Source organism: Poecilia latipinna, unplaced genomic scaffold (genome assembly GCF_001443285.1).
Source record: "Poecilia latipinna isolate Pla-1442-1.1 unplaced genomic scaffold, P_latipinna-1.0 Scaffold1753, whole genome shotgun sequence".
Taxonomy (NCBI): Eukaryota; Metazoa; Chordata; class Actinopteri; order Cyprinodontiformes; family Poeciliidae; genus Poecilia; species Poecilia latipinna.
In genome coordinates this window covers 105,486-117,354 of record NW_015114369.1, presented here as the reverse complement: position 1 = coordinate 117,354, position 11,869 = coordinate 105,486, and the positions used below count along the sequence as shown (strand labels likewise).

General features: G+C 39.1%; 1 protein-coding gene across 2 annotated transcripts; it reads right to left on the bottom strand.

Moving 5' to 3' along the window:
• Positions 1-238: 238 nt before the first annotated feature.
• On the bottom strand, positions 239-9,271 carry tbx1 (T-box transcription factor 1). Of its 2 annotated transcripts, none has more exons than XM_015060883.1 (8): positions 9,075-9,271; positions 7,255-7,600; positions 5,374-5,475; positions 4,865-5,036; positions 3,905-4,060; positions 3,214-3,281; positions 2,484-2,584; positions 239-1,386 (listed from the first exon to the last, which is right to left on the bottom strand). In XM_015060883.1, the coding sequence occupies exons 1-8, from the start codon at positions 9,178-9,180 to the stop codon at positions 1,004-1,006; spliced, it is 1,434 nt and encodes a 477-aa protein (XP_014916369.1). In that variant the 5' UTR covers positions 9,181-9,271; the 3' UTR covers positions 239-1,003. The 2 variants fall into 2 exon arrangements, with proteins under 2 accessions (XP_014916369.1, XP_014916368.1); XM_015060882.1 differs by lacking the exon at positions 9,075-9,271 and adding an exon at positions 8,752-9,068.
• Positions 9,272-11,869: the final 2,598 nt, after the last annotated feature.

Genomic DNA, 11,869 nt, shown 5'->3' with positions numbered 1-11,869 from the left:
TGTGTGTGTGTGTGTGTGTGTGTGTGTCTGTGTGTGTGTGTGTGTGTGTGTGTGTGTGTGTGTGTCTTTAAAACCAGGTGCATATTTCACCATTTGAATCATTCCAATGTTTAGACAGCTTTCAAATCTTGCCTGCCAATAACTGCAAAAGCAGCAGACACGTCAGTCGACTTCAGCAGGGCAGATCCGGTCGGACAGTGCTATCGGAGAGGCAAGCCTTGTTTTTTTTTTTTTTTTTTTTAAACCATTCCCCGCTTTTTTGTGCAGGGAGCACTTCAAATGGAAGATTCGCACAGAGACCCTTTCGTTTGGATGAATTACAAGAATTTAATGTTTATTTTACAGATACAGAAGAGTTCTTCCTGCTTTGTTTTTATTTACTTAGAATTGCTGCAAGTCAGTGCCATGGTACAAGCTACTCAGAGCGGCTCGAGATGTTTATAAATTTTAAACATTTTTTTTTCTTTTCCTTTTAAGCAAAAAAAAAAAAAAATCCATTTCGATGTATTTTTGACATCCTCTCCGATGAGCTCAACATGCAAACATCTCGTCTACTAACCTAGAAGGTTCGTGGGTGATATATAACGTATGGCTTTTTTTTTTAAAGCAATAAAAACAAAGCAAATCGAAAAGTGCATCAAAAAGAGAAAAAAAAAAAATCAATCCCAGTCTGTGATCAAAAGTCTTGTCCGTCTTAAGGAACTGGGTCCTCCTTTTGCGACTGCCTGATGGCTTAACGTCTTGCGCTGCTTGAGCTGGAGCTCTTTCCGTTCGGGTTCAAAGGTCAAAGTGGACCCATTTGAGGGCTTAGAACAGGTGTCCATGCTTAGATGCATTTCCTTTAAATAAATATGACAGGATTTATCCAGCAGAGGGGAGTCTCAGCCTCTGATTAAACCCCACGTGTTGCAGAAACCATTGCCTGACTGAACCGTGTTGCTGTTCCTGTCCGCCTAGTTTTCCCACAGTGCTGTGCGGCTTTATCCTTGACGGACATCAGTCATTATCTGGGCCCGTAGTCGTAGTTAGAGGGGCCACTAGTTGCCGAGTACATGTTAGTTGTGGCGGGATTCATGTGGTGATGGTACGTGTGTCCTCTGATGCTTGGTAAAGGGTAAGGCGAAGGCCTGGTCTTGGCTCCCAGGTAGTGTTCATAAGCGGTGGGGTACTTGTAGGGGTGGTGGTGCAGGGTGTCCGGGGGCAGTGGGTGGGGATCGGGTCGGAGGTCGTGGGGAGGGCTCGGTCGGCCGCTTGTCAGTGGCACAGCGTGGAGGCCTCCTGGGACGGGCAGAGCTGGGCTGAGGACACGAGACATCAGCTGGTGGGCCGGGTCGGCGTGAATTGGGGTGCCGCTGGGGTCTCCTTCATATTCCCGTCTGGCATCTTCTGTGATGGTTCAGAAAAATGAAGAAGTTAGAGAAAACCAGACTGAAATACAATACAATAAGTAGGCCTGTCGCTATCGTAAATTTTGCTGGACGATAAATTGTCCCAGAAGTTATCGCGATAAACAAGAATATTGTTATTTTGAGATCACTTTCAAGTAATGTAATGGTAACAAACGTTTAACATTGGAACTGGAATGGATTTAACATATTCAAAATAAATAAACAAAAGCACAAAAAACAACAGATAAAATAGATGCTGAAGTTTAAATAAACACAATTGTCCTTCAAAAAAGGGGCTTGTTGAGACCAAAGCACCAGACTGAGGACTTTTGTCATCCACTCATTGGTAGAAAGAGAGACATGAGAAAAATAAGCATGCAAATGGAAATTATTGCGCTTGTTTTAATTTATCATGCAATTAATTTATTGCTTATAGCAAAAGCCTTAACAATAAGTTACACGAGAGATATTTTAAATGCCTGTTCTTATTTCTACAAAATTAGCAGTATAGTGAAAACACTTTCTGTGTCCAGATGAAAGCATGGACCAAAAAATAATTGCAAATTGGATTAAAAATATGAAGAATAATACCAATGATACAAATAAAATCATGGCTTTAAAGTTTTTTGTTTATCTTTGGAATAAATTCCAAAAATAACCATAAATACAGAATTAAAAACAAAAACAAAAACAATTGGGGCAGCTACAATGAAACTCTTGGATTTTAAAAATATTTGAAGTTTATTCTCAGCTAATCAGTACATCACTCATTACTTCAGTTTTTTTTCAAAATCTAATTTTCCTTCCAGTTTTTGTAGCACTCTGAATCTGTGGTCGGTTATGCAACATAACCTTTATTATGTTGCCAGCGCATGACATTGGCTGACTGATTTTTAATGTTTAATTTAAAACCAACAATGGGCTGATACAGCAAATGCACTACTGCACTTCAGTCGAGGGAAAGTCGTAAAGAAAAAAAAGCCCAACAGCTGACAGAAATACAGCACCACAAACACAGAAGAGCTCAGCCAGCCTCTGCTGGATATTCAATCGCTGGCAAGAAGCTTGAAGTGAAACAAAGAGCGAGCTGCAGACCTTTTTCTGTGCCATTCTGTTGAGGGGGAGATGACATTGGGTTTCTTGTTCTGGCGAAGGCACTCATTATTGGCAGGGAGCCTGGCCTGTGATTCCTGGGCCTGCAGCGGGAGAGTGGAGTCAGTTTCAAAGTCACTTAAGGATTGTCAAGGGCACAGTTTCTTTCGACGTTAAGGGGATGAAAACTCATTTTCATATCCTGGAATGATGTGTGTGTGAGGATCGTTTTACAGTGGAGGAATAGAAAGTGAATGTGATGTAGAAGGACAAGCATAAAGAAAGCCAAAATAGAGAAATAATTCAAAACACTACTGATTTTGATTAATACGTTCTAAAAATAAAAACACAACTTAATAATAAATATTTTGAAAAAAGTCTATTTCTTTCATCAGACACTGGGAGTCGAGCAATTTGTCAGTGACAGACAAACACAGTTGATTGACTTTCAAACAATATCCTGTGATTTCTGAAATTCAGGAGTTTCTAAAAAAAAAAAAAAAAACTAAACCCATGGAGCACCTCTATACCCAAAACTATATATATATATTATATATATATATATATATATATATATATATATATATATATATAGAGCCCCTCTATACCCAAAAATATATATATATATATATATATATATATATATATATATATATCGGTTTTTTTATTCTGTTTTTATGACTTGTGAAAACATGACAATGACTGTGTAATGTTTGAATATAATAAAACTGACCAGTCCTCTGGGTCACAGTCCCTGAAGCCCTTTGCAAACGGATTACTGGCGATCTTCAGCTGTGTGATCTGCAAAGCAACAGAAAACACAAAAATAATCTCAGTGCTTACCACTCCATCTTCTCGATTTAGAAAGTGATTTGAAAAATTATTAAAATACAATTATATTTATTAATATTACTATCATTTTTAAACGCTTTATTTGTATTATTGACTTGTCATTTTCATAAAAGTTCCTTAAATTGCTGTCTAAACTTTTCCAGCTCTCGGCTTTTGCTTTTGTTACAAGCAAAACAAGTTTGCTGCTCATTTCTGAAAATCCATCAAATTTTAACTGAAATTAAGTACTTCCTTTTTTTTATTATTGATGAACTTTGACTGAATATTGGTAAGAAAAAAAGATAATCTGTTATTCAGAAAACTAAAAAACACAGTGAAGTATGACTCTAAACATCCGGAGAGGACAGATGACGTAAAAGAAGATGACACTAGCTCTGAACCAAAATACGCTCCAAAAACGCGAATGGTTCCTGGTCTAGATAATTTGTTCATTATTAAATAAATGGTAAAAAAGTAAATTTGGAACTATTTTAACTTTACCAGCACGATAAATATGCATTTATTGGGTCAACACAATGCGCCGCGCGCTGACTACACTGCAGACTTTACGCAGGGCGGTAAAAGTCTCTTACCCGGTGGTTCTGGTACGCTGTGACCGCTGTGAAGCGAGTCTCTTCAAAAACAAACGTTTTATAATTTTCCTCGGCATATTTCTCACTGTCCTTGCGGGGATCCACATAAACCACATGGAACCTTGGCTGGTAGCGGTGCATGGAGTTCAGGATGATCTGAAAAATAACATCAATGTTAAAAGGAGACTAAGTTTGGTCTATATTACAAAGACGTCCAAATGCACTTTAAATGACGGTAGTAAAAACTAACAAACTGCTGTGAACAAAATGTATGAATAAGCAAAAGGAAAAAGGAAAAAGAAAAAAAAAAATCTGGAAAATACATTAAATATATATTTAACCAAACATGGGAATGTTGGAAATAATTTACAAAAAAATAAAAATAATCATTAAAAAATATATATTAAAAAAAAAACCCACCGCAATTAAGTTTGCAATCACTCTTTGAAAGAAACTCCAATTTTGACTGTACCGTTCACAGGTCAACCCAGAAATTGTTGAATATGCCTAAATGAACAATAAGTTATCGTCTAGGAAGAAAATATTATGTATGCTAAACCTGCATGTTCAGTCATTCTTTTTACGCCAAATTTTGTTCATTATTTAATTTCTAAGAGGCGCCAAGAGTAGTAAAATTAGTTTTAAGCTGCAGAATTATCCGCAATGCCATTTCAACGAATACATCACTATTATACAAAATATCATGTTAATCGGAAATAATTTTAACGTTGAAAATAATGTTCAATAACTCTCAGACGGTATGTTTTCAGTTTATAATAACACACAAATACTATCCATGCTGTGCTGAATTATGTTCCTTATTTTTTTAAAACTCCGTGAAGATGAGTTTGATTGCTTTTTGCTGAGATATTTGACTTTATCTCCATCACCGTGACGCAGAACAAACAGCACCGATTTGTTCCTCGGCGCAGCTCCGTTTCCTCCCCTGGCTGTACTTACATGTCCGTTGTCATCCAACAGGTTGTTTGTGAGTTTGAGCTTATCGAAGGAGACGATCTGCTTCATCCACTGAGCGCCCTTGGCTGGAGAGTCCGGATGGTAATGCACCCTCCCCGGTGTGGCAGGATCAGCTTTACCCGCCACCAGCCACGACGAGCTGTGGAAAGCATACCTGGAAGAGTAATTTAAAAACAAAAGTATGTTAATAGCATTATGCAACATTATGCAAAATGTCACTCCGCTAAGGCGAAGAAAATCGGAAATGAAAGTTTAGTCAAATGAAACTGTGTGGAAAAACATTTATGTGATTTAGGTAATCCCAGAAATACGGTGAATTTAAACTCATTAATTATGGAAACTTTTTTTGTGTGTTATAGCCCAGCTTTGCTCCTTGTACCTTTATCTTTGCATCAATTGTTTTTTTTATCTGATTAAATTTAATGCGCGCCCTAAAACAAAAATAAACACTCACAGAGAGAAAACAGTTGAAAGAAAGAGGAAGACGTTACCTGTATCGCTTGTCGTCTACAGGCAGGAAGTCCATCAGCAGCATATAGTCTGCCATGGGATCCATCCCAAAGATTTTTACTTGGAAAGTTGGAAACATTCTCCTGAGAGGGAAAAGAAAACCACAGATTAAAGTGTTTAATTCTTTATCTTCAACTTGCATTTCCTTCAGAATATATGACGTAAGGCCCCGTTTCCCCACAGGCCGATTATTAGCGCGCTTTAGTCGTTGACTAAATTGCGTTGACTTTTGTGGAGGGAAAAAAGGGCATATTTGCCAAAGTATAAATGCCCGCAGGCATTTTGCTGGGATACGTTGAGCTCAGGGCCCCATTTAGTCTGAACTGCAGGCAGGAAAACATAACTGTGATTATTAAAAATCCTGCAACCACTTCATGCGTAACTGGACAAAGTCCCTCCAAATGCTGCCACGTATATGATGTATTTTCTGCTGCACTTAAGACTTTTTTTTACCCCTTTAGTATATTTCTACTTCTTATGCTGCCTTTTGACAAATCCCAGATATTTTCATGCTAGAGCAAATGTAAATACACACCCGCATCCGGGTGCTAATCTGGGTAGTAACTACACAGTCGATTCTGAATCTGAACTTTTTGTTTGCACCAAGAGGGAACAGTTGGATATTAAAACATTCATTTAATGCACAATATTATCCTCGCGTCCTGAAACAAATACATTTATGTAACATATTTCGGGAGGTTTGCTGCGATTCTGCAGAATTTTAGTTTTTTTTTTGTTTTGTTTTTGTTTTTTTCTTGCTGAGCCTCTTTCCACCCCCTAAGGCTTGTTTTCACCCTAAAAGTTGCTCAAGAATAAGAGAGGAAAGTTGAGTAATCCACCAGTCGAGTCAGTGAAAGGGATCCCAAAATCAACGCTCAATTAACATCAGTGTTGTGGCTAGGTGAGGCTGAAGGAGCTTTTAAAGTGCTCTGCAGCAGATCTCCTTTCTCCTGTCAGACAGCACGGAGAGAGGAAACCCAAGCCTCCCATTCAGGCTGCAGGCTGATTTCCCCTTATTATTAGCTCTGCATTCTAGTAATAATAATAATAATAATAATAATAATAATAATAATAATAATAAACAGTCTGCAGTAAGTGTGTTTCCTATAGTTGACTCAGTGTTATGTTTCATATTTCATATTTTTATTATTTTTAAATTTAATTTAAAAATGGGCCAAATTTACCAATACTATTAAATTATTTTCTGTTATAATTTAGCTCTTTTTTATGGAGGAAGAGTTTAAAACTAAAAAGCAACGAAATACAATAAATAACGAAACAACTTTGTATTTTCACTTTGAGTCGTGTAAAGAGCAACAATATTCAACATAATGGCATGAAATTGATGCTCACGAAGAAGAAATGTGAGAACTTAAAATAATCTCATTATTTTAAGTTCTATAAAACATCAGTATCATATATTTAATGCAGATATAAACTACACCAAACGAAAATCTGAAAATGTGCTATTTTATAATTCAAATAAAGTGAAACGGATATGTTTTATTAAAACTGTCTAATTGTGGGAGAAAATTCAGTTACACAATCGCGGATTTGCATATATGCTGTTTAAAGAAATAGTAGGGAATTATAAAAAATATATATAAATATATGTTTTTAATGTGTACTATATATGAAAGCCTAATACAAAAATAGACCTCAATTCGTATTCGGTGGTGACGAACGGTGGTTATGACTTTCTTGTTCGTTTTTTTAAATTATTGTTATTAATAGTTATAACAATAATTTTCGTGTCTTCTTTGGCGCGTGATGTTCATGCACTATTGTGGTGACTTGTTACAGTAAAACATGTCCGATCCTCGCTCCCTTTCTCTCAGGTCGGAGCTTTAACTCGCTCTCACCTGCCAGCCTTGGTAACGATCATCTCCGTGCCCAGCTGGTTAAATTCGTCCCACAAAGCCTTCATCTCCAGCTGGACGCTAATGTTGGCCACCTTGGGGTTTTTCTTCACGATGCTCTTGCTGTTCGGCGTGGAGCTGGAGGACGACGACGAGCAGTTAGGAGTCCCGCCGTCGCTCGCCTGGCCCTGGCTCTGGCCCGGGTTGGAGCCCGGGTAGTTGTAGTTGTGCTGGGCGGCCGGGCAGGGCTCGAAGTGGGACTCATGTTGGCTGTAGGGGTCCCCGGGGGACTGAGAGAGGTGGTAGCCCCCCGGCGAGTTGAGACTGCTCAGACTGCTCGTCGTGAAGGCTGTAACATCGCAAAAATGGGACAGCTGCGTCAGCCACGGGCTGGATATGGCTGAAATCATCCCAGAAAACGGCTTTTTTTTTTTTTTTTACTCTTTAAAAGTCGATTAAACACAAACGGTAAAAAAATAAAAGAAAAAAACCCAGAAGCAGGGTCGAATAATTCTCCGATGAAAGGTGGGAGGCTTAAAAACAGCCCTTTCTGCTCAAAAACTGATCATTTAGTCCTCGGAGTTGCGTCCAATGCGAGTTCAGCCTGACTAAAAACTTCCTGATCTAAACCAGCAGAATTCCCAAAAGTGACGAAAGGTTTCCAAAAAGTAGAAAAAAAATGAGAGAGAACCCACGTCGAGTCGCTGAACTGCTCTCAGATACGCGCTGCTTCGAGTGCGTGTGAATGGCTTTTTTTGCCCCCCTTCAGATCGATTGCGCTCTGACGCTGTGCGCTGTGTGTTAACACCGCAGCGCAGTCTCCTCTCTTATCTGACGCAGAGGGCCTCCCCTTCGCGATAAAAACCGGTTCTTATTTCTATTTAGATAAGGAACTGCAGGTAATGTGCCTTTTCCTCGCCCTGGGACGAGACTGATTGACACCGAAGTGCGCCCCTTCTTCTTTTTTCTTTAATAGCCTTTCCGGCACCCATTGAACTTTTTGGATAAGGGCATCGCCCACATTTGCCCCCCGTTAACAAACAAAAGCTGATCTGGCCTGCAGAGAGGAGTACGAGGAAAACACTGATTTGCATGAACAAACAAACAGGCTGCCGGTGACTTGTCGCGCTCCTAGTTTATGGACAACTGCACGAGTGGGATGGATTTACACTCCCCCTCCCCCCCCCGCTTCCCTCCTAGGTGGCTGGTGATTATTATGGTCTGTTTTTACCATTACGCACGGGGTGCCCCTGTAAACCCTCCTCCTATTGGCTTCTTCCTCGACGTGATCTTCGCGAATTAGTGCTGACTCTGAACGCTGCGGGGATTTGGAAGCTTTTATCTGCAGACTTTTCTCCCTGCTGAAATCAGAGCAACGGTGATCAACTGCAGCAGTTTCCGCCCTCTCTTTAATCATCCCCTTCCACGCATCTCCAAAGTGTTTTTTTTCATTGTTATTTTGTATATATATATTTTTTTGCTTGATCTACACAGATTTACCTTCCATTTCCCGGGTGACAGTGCTGTAGTGCATTTTACAGTAACTCCGGCTGTCCAGACCGGTGCCTTGTTTGTCAAACGCCGCGTTTCCTGCTCGCTCTGCAGCCGAAATCAAAGAGGCAATACTGAAAGCATTCGCCTTTGGAGAGAGGGGACCAATGTCGTCCATAGGCAATTGACCGAGTCGTTATAAGTCGACCCTCCTCCTCCTACTTCACCGCCGCCACCACCACCTCTTCCTCTGCTTTCCAGCCGCGCAGAAAGCAGAAGAAGGCGGCTCTGCGCGGTGCAGAAGAACATGCGCCAAAAAGGAAGTTTCTCACATTCCGCCACCGGCCGCCGAGTAGTGCGAAAGTTTGGCTTGAAGCGCTCCCCTTGAAAGTAGTCCAGGTACAAAGGGTTTCCCGAGCGGATCGAAGTGCGGTGCATCCGTAAAGAGTGATCTGTCCTCGCTTCTCCTCCGATCACCGGCAGGGTGTTGTTGTCTGAGCCGCGCTACGAAGAGAATCCACTGCTGCCACGAGAATGTCAAAAGTGAACGAGACAGATCCACGCCTCCCCACCCCCACCCCACCAACCCCTGCACAACTGCAGGAAAAACGCGTCCTGCGCTCTGCGCTCAATGTTTTATTTCAATAAGTCTTGTCACTCATTTGAATTGAATAGCAACGTCACTGAACGCCCGTGCGCCTCTTTTATCTCCCCTCAGTAAAGGCTTGCTTTAGGTGAGTGCGCGCGTTTCAGCGCCCTGAGCTCAGTAGAGCCTCCAGCATGCACCGAGCCTTTCTGGAACATCACAGGCTACATGTGAAGCTGGAATATCTTAGTTGTTGAGTTTAAGTTCAGTCGGAAACCTTAGCAGCATCTTCTATTGTGAACATTTATCTGATTTTTGATATTGAAACAAAGAGACGTTACTGATACTGAACTTTCTCTGAAGGACTTACAACTTTTAGATATTTGGAGAACTTGGTGCACACTTTTTAAACTCATGGATATATATATATATATATATATATATATATATATATATATATATATATATATATTACCCATAAGGAACAATATTGTAAACTCTTTGCACAACCTGCTGTATTCCGACTGATGCATTTTTACTGAAAAACAAAAACAACCATTGGTCAGTAAACAAACTGAGACACTGAATGAGTTTCTGCAGGCCTGAGCTGGACTTGACCTCTACGCCTCCTGGCCCGATCCTCCTGCTGCTTCTATCGGGGCTCAGCCATATGCGGCAGCTTAAGATGAATTTAATTTGCAGAAGTTGAAGCGATGGGAGCGGATAGCATTTATTTTACTATGTTGGTCAACAGGGAGCCAGTAATGGGGTGAAGCGGAGTGGGAGGCAGAGAGCATAAACAAACTACTGATAGATAGATAGATAGATAGATAGATAGATAGATAGATAGATAGATAGATAGATAGATAGATAGATAGATAGATAGATAGATAGATAGATAGATCGGATGGTAGTCAGTTTTTTTCTTTCAGTCAGTGCCAGTTCACTTCATCAATGCCAAGTCGGAAGCCATCTTTGTAAACACCCAGGTGCTAACAGACAGAAGACAGAGGCGAACCGAAATGGGACGCGACCGCGCTGGAATCCGCCTCTGCAGCGGGCAGGGTAGTAAAGGCATTTAGCGCCGCAGAGGCTCAAAAGTACATAGAAATACAGAGAAGTAAGGTTTTCAGTAATGTGTATTTGTTCCCTGATATAACCACTATGAAATATTGAAGAGTATTCATAGATTTGTTTAATAAAATAAGTGTGTTATAAAAACTAATTTTTAGAGCATTAAAAGTATTAAAGATTTTAATCAAGAATCTTAGCTTGCACACGTAATTTTAAATAATCAATAATTTATTACATAAACCGATTTACTTTGATTACAGATCGAGAATATTTCAATCAGAATTTAACTGAATATATCGTTTCAATGAAGTAATCAAAGTCGCTGTGTCCGAGAGAGAAAACGTGATGAGTTTATTAATATGTAAATATGTAGTAGAAGCTTTAGTTGAATGAGACTTATTGTAGATCAATGTCCTGTGTTGGAGAAAGGATTAAGGTGTGTATACAGCTTTACCCAGTTTAGCTCGCCCAAATGATGAAATCAAACTTGCCTCTAACCCCGAGGCAATCACCAATTACATGCTACGTCGTAACTGTAGTTATCAGAGGAAATGTTTACATGTCACCTTGTCAGGGTGTATTTAAACCGTTTATTCATATTTTACTAATGTGTTGTGCTTTAATCACAAATCTGTTATTTCCCCCCCTTTTTTCTCCTCAAACTTGATCAAAATCTGATTGGATTTTAATTAATTTATACAAAAGTTTTCTTTTTTTTAGCAGTTAAAGTAGCATAATGTCGACGAAAAATATTTTCAGATAAAATATATCCAGACTGTCACACGTCTTTTATAAGTTACACTGCAGGGACTGCAGATGGATAATTAGCTCTGAAAGTTACAATCTAATTTGAATCATTCTTTTTCTTTGAGACATAGTCTCTTCTCGATATACAACACAAACAAAAAAATCAAACGGCGATTTAAAACTGTTCCTACAAATAATAGTAAAGCATCATCACGTTTAAATTATGTCCAAATAACAATAAATGTATTTGGAAAAAAGAAATCGCAGCATGTAACCTGAAAACTAAGTGAGGAGAAACTGTCACTGATTACAGAATTTCAGACCATACAGTGTTTGCCTGTTGGATGACAGAGTGACTCAATAATAGACGTTTCTGGGTTGACAGCTTTAAATATGGCTTACCATAGTAGCCTGACCTATTTTGGAGATTATTAATGATTTTTCATTTGTTGTCAAATGAAAAATCCGAAAATCTTGAGAAGTGTGAATCTGCTTGATAGTTTTGGATAAGAAACTAGAGGGTAAAAATAATGTAGAAATTTAGAACACGCGTTTGTTCATGCAGGTTCATTAGATAATAATAATAATAACAATAATAATAATAATAATAATAATAATAATAATAATAATAATAATAATTATTATTATTATTATTATTAATATATTTTGAGTGAGAGAGCGCGAAGCTTAGGCATATTCAGCCATATGGACAGCATTTTT

Coding starts and splice junctions, on each gene's coding strand:
- tbx1 (XM_015060882.1), bottom strand. CDS start 8,920: ATGGACGACATTGGTCCCCTCTCTCCAAAGGCGAATGCTTTCAGTATT. Junction 5,476..7,254: donor ATCGTTACCAAGGCTGGCAG/GTGAGAGCGAGT, acceptor TTTCCCTCTCAG/GAGAATGTTTCCAACTTTCC. Junction 5,037..5,373: donor GTAGACGACAAGCGATACAG/GTAACGTCTTCC, acceptor TTACTCTTCCAG/GTATGCTTTCCACAGCTCGT.